Source organism: Babylonia areolata, chromosome 23 (genome assembly GCF_041734735.1).
Source record: "Babylonia areolata isolate BAREFJ2019XMU chromosome 23, ASM4173473v1, whole genome shotgun sequence".
In the NCBI taxonomy this organism is placed as follows: domain Eukaryota; kingdom Metazoa; phylum Mollusca; class Gastropoda; order Neogastropoda; family Buccinidae; genus Babylonia; species Babylonia areolata.
This window is the reverse complement of record NC_134898.1, coordinates 35,131,940-35,134,935: the sequence shown is the minus strand read 5'-3', so window position 1 is coordinate 35,134,935 and position 2,996 is coordinate 35,131,940. Positions and strand designations below refer to the sequence as shown.

The 2,996-nt window shown below is 48.4% G+C and overlaps 1 protein-coding gene across 1 annotated transcript in view; it reads left to right on the top strand.

Moving 5' to 3' along the window:
- Window positions 1-1,857, top strand: part of LOC143297652 (ras-related and estrogen-regulated growth inhibitor-like) — a 13,993-nt gene extending 12,136 nt beyond the window's left edge. Inside the window, exons 5-6 of the mRNA XM_076610070.1 lie at window positions 496-898; window positions 1,817-1,857. Of these exons, the coding sequence (XP_076466185.1) occupies window positions 496-898; window positions 1,817-1,857 (444 nt within the window). The remainder of the gene's footprint in view (window positions 1-495; window positions 899-1,816) is intronic.
- The last annotated feature ends 1,139 nt before the right edge of the window (window positions 1,858-2,996 follow it).

Genomic DNA, 2,996 nt, shown 5'->3' with positions numbered 1-2,996 from the left:
GCGCGTCGTCGCTACACTGAGAGCGCCACCCTTTCTGTTTGTGTATGTTCCTGCATGCAGTTTTGTTGTTGTTGTTGTTGTTGTTCTTTGGTTGTTGTTTTTTGTGGGTTTTTTCTGTATTTGTTTTCTTATCGAAGTGGATTTTTCTACAGAATTTTGTCAGGAACAACCCTATTGTTGCTGTGGGCTCTTTTACGTGCGCTAAGTGCATGTTGCACACGGGGCCTCGGTTTATCGTCTCATCCGAATGACTAGCGTCCAGACCTTCATTTAAGGTCTAGTGGAGTGGGAGAAAATACTGGCGACTGTGCCGTGATTCGAACCATTGCGCTCAGACATCTTGCTTTCTTGGCGGACGCGTTCCCTCTAGGCCATCACTCCATATAAGTACATGTATATATATATATATATATATATATATATATATATATATATATATATATATCTGTATATGTATGTATACACGTGTCAGTGTCTGTGTCTGTGTTGGAGCAGCCCGCCACCAGCGACCCAGGCCAGGAGTTCCCCCCGGCGGCACAGCACCCCCTGTCGTCCTTCCCGGTCAGCCTGGTGGCCACCCACACGGACCGTGAGCCGGACCGCATGGTCAGCAGGGAGGAAGGGGCGGCGCTCTCCAGGGAGCTGGGCTGCGTGGCCTTCACCGAGCTATCCGTGCGGGAGGACGTGGACAGCGTCATGGGAGTCTTCCAGGACCTCTTCCTTACCGCCCAGCAGCTCCGCAAGACTCACCAGCACCACCGCAGCAGCAGCAAGGTCCGCAGCAGTCTTGGGGCAGTGTCTCACAGGGGGTCCTCCCTGATCGTCAGTCTGGAACAACAACGGCTGGCGGCGGCGAGGGCGGGGGGGTCTCTGGGGGCTGGGGGCGAGGGGGGAGGAGGCGAGAGGGACGGGGACGGGGAGAGGGAAGGGGACAGGGGCGCCGGCGAAGGAAGGAGCGGGGTTGGGAAAGGGGGTTGTGGTGGTGGGGTGGTGATGGTGATGGAGGAGGGATGTGGTAAAGGCGGGAAGGGGTCCTTCTCTTCTTCTTCTTCTTCATTTCCACCACCCCCACCCTCCACCTCTCCTGCTCTGAGGGCGCGACGTCGAGAAGCTTTGGTCAGCTAGAGGGAGTGTATGGGTGGGTGGTTCGGGTGGTGGTAGTCACACACACACACACACACACACACACACACACATACACGCGCGCGAGCGCGTGCGTGCACACACACAAAAATAATATGCTGAGGATGGTTGTGAGCAGATGCATGTGGCATTGATAAGTGAGGGTATTGCTGATCACACATTCCTCAAGACTAGGACCTGGGCTCAAGAGGCAGTGGCCGGCGGGTTTCATTCAAGGAACGGACTTCGTGTTGCTATGCTTTGTTGTTGTTGTTGTTGTTTTTCCCAAGTAGACAGTGTCGCTGGAGGAAATCATTAACAAAAAAACAAAAAACAAAACAAAAAAAATGTGGCTGTGTTGTTTTTCCCAGCAGAAAAAAAAACACCCCCTCTCCCACCAGGTAAATTACACTGTGCCTCCTGGGAATCAACGACTCCCACACCGCATTAACTCTCTCCATACGAACGGCGAAAGAGACGACGTTAACTGCGTTTCACTCCAATTACCACCATCAAAATATTGGAAGCGGAAGGCTCTTATACTGAAGAGGTGAATGTTGACAAAGATACCACAATTCTGACGACGGAAGCTAAAGGTTGGGTCATTCAGACACCCACTGGACATCCGAGGGGTCTGTGTAGAGGAGAAAAGAGGACTGGCCGTACTGAGTGAGTTAAATTTTGTGCGACCCAGTAACTCAGTCCGTGGATGATCTGGACGCTTCCTCCGACTGATCCTGATGTGACAGTGAGAGACCAGTCGCTTGGGTGACAAGAGACATCATCTCTTTTCTCTTTTTCTCTCTGTCTGGAGCGTTATCAGCACTAGGTGTGTGTGTGTGTGTGTGTGTGTGTGTGTGTGTGTGTGTGTGTGTGAGTGTGTGAGAGAGAGAGAGAGAGAGAGAGAGAGAGAGAGAGACCAGTCGCTTGGGTGACAACAGACATCATCTCTTTTCTCTTTTTCTCTCTGTCTGGAGCGTTATCAGCACTAGGTGTGTGTGTGTGTGTGTGTGTGTGTGTATGTGTGTGTGTATGTGTGTGTGTGTGTGTGTGTGTGTGTGTGTGTATGTGTGTGTGTGTGTGTGTGTGAGAGAGAGAGACAATGACAATGACAATGACAATGACAAATTTTTTATTGGCAAATAGCGTTTTACAGCTCTAGTGCCAAGGGGGATTATTCAGCTTATTTTAGTAGACGACGAAAAAAAAAGTAAAACGAAAAATAAGGGGAAATAACAAGCAAATAAGTACATATTCATAAACACATAAACACTCATACATTCACACCCACAACATTAATACAACATATTCCCTATTACTCATGCATAATACTAAGTAATTAATTCGAACATATGACCATCCCACTTTGCAGCCGAGCCTTTTTTGGTTATTTACCAATCTAAATTGAGTTATGGATCTTATATTTTATTCTGCATTATATTTCTATCATGTCAAAACGATCGTTCTGTTAATCTTTTCCTTCGAATGTTGTATGCTTCTACAATATATTTAGCGAGTGAAAATAGGATGTCTTCATTATCTGATGAAAGGATAGCTACTAGATCATGTCTTAATGGTGTGTGAGAGAGAGAGAGAGAGAGAGAGAGAGAGAGAGAGAGAGAGAGACCAGTCGCTTGGTGACAACAAACATCATCTCTTTTCCCTTTTTCTCTCTGTCTGGAGCGTTATCAGCACTAGGTGTGTGTGTGTATGTCTGTGTGTGTGTGCGTCCGTGTCTCTGTGTCCAGCGTGGACTGTCTAGGGCATTAGGATGTCGTCAGTCTGTTCCCTGCACACAACAGACCACAATGATAAAGGAGCGTTATCAGCACTAGGTGCGTGCGTGTGTGTGTGTGTGTGTGTGTGTGTGTGTG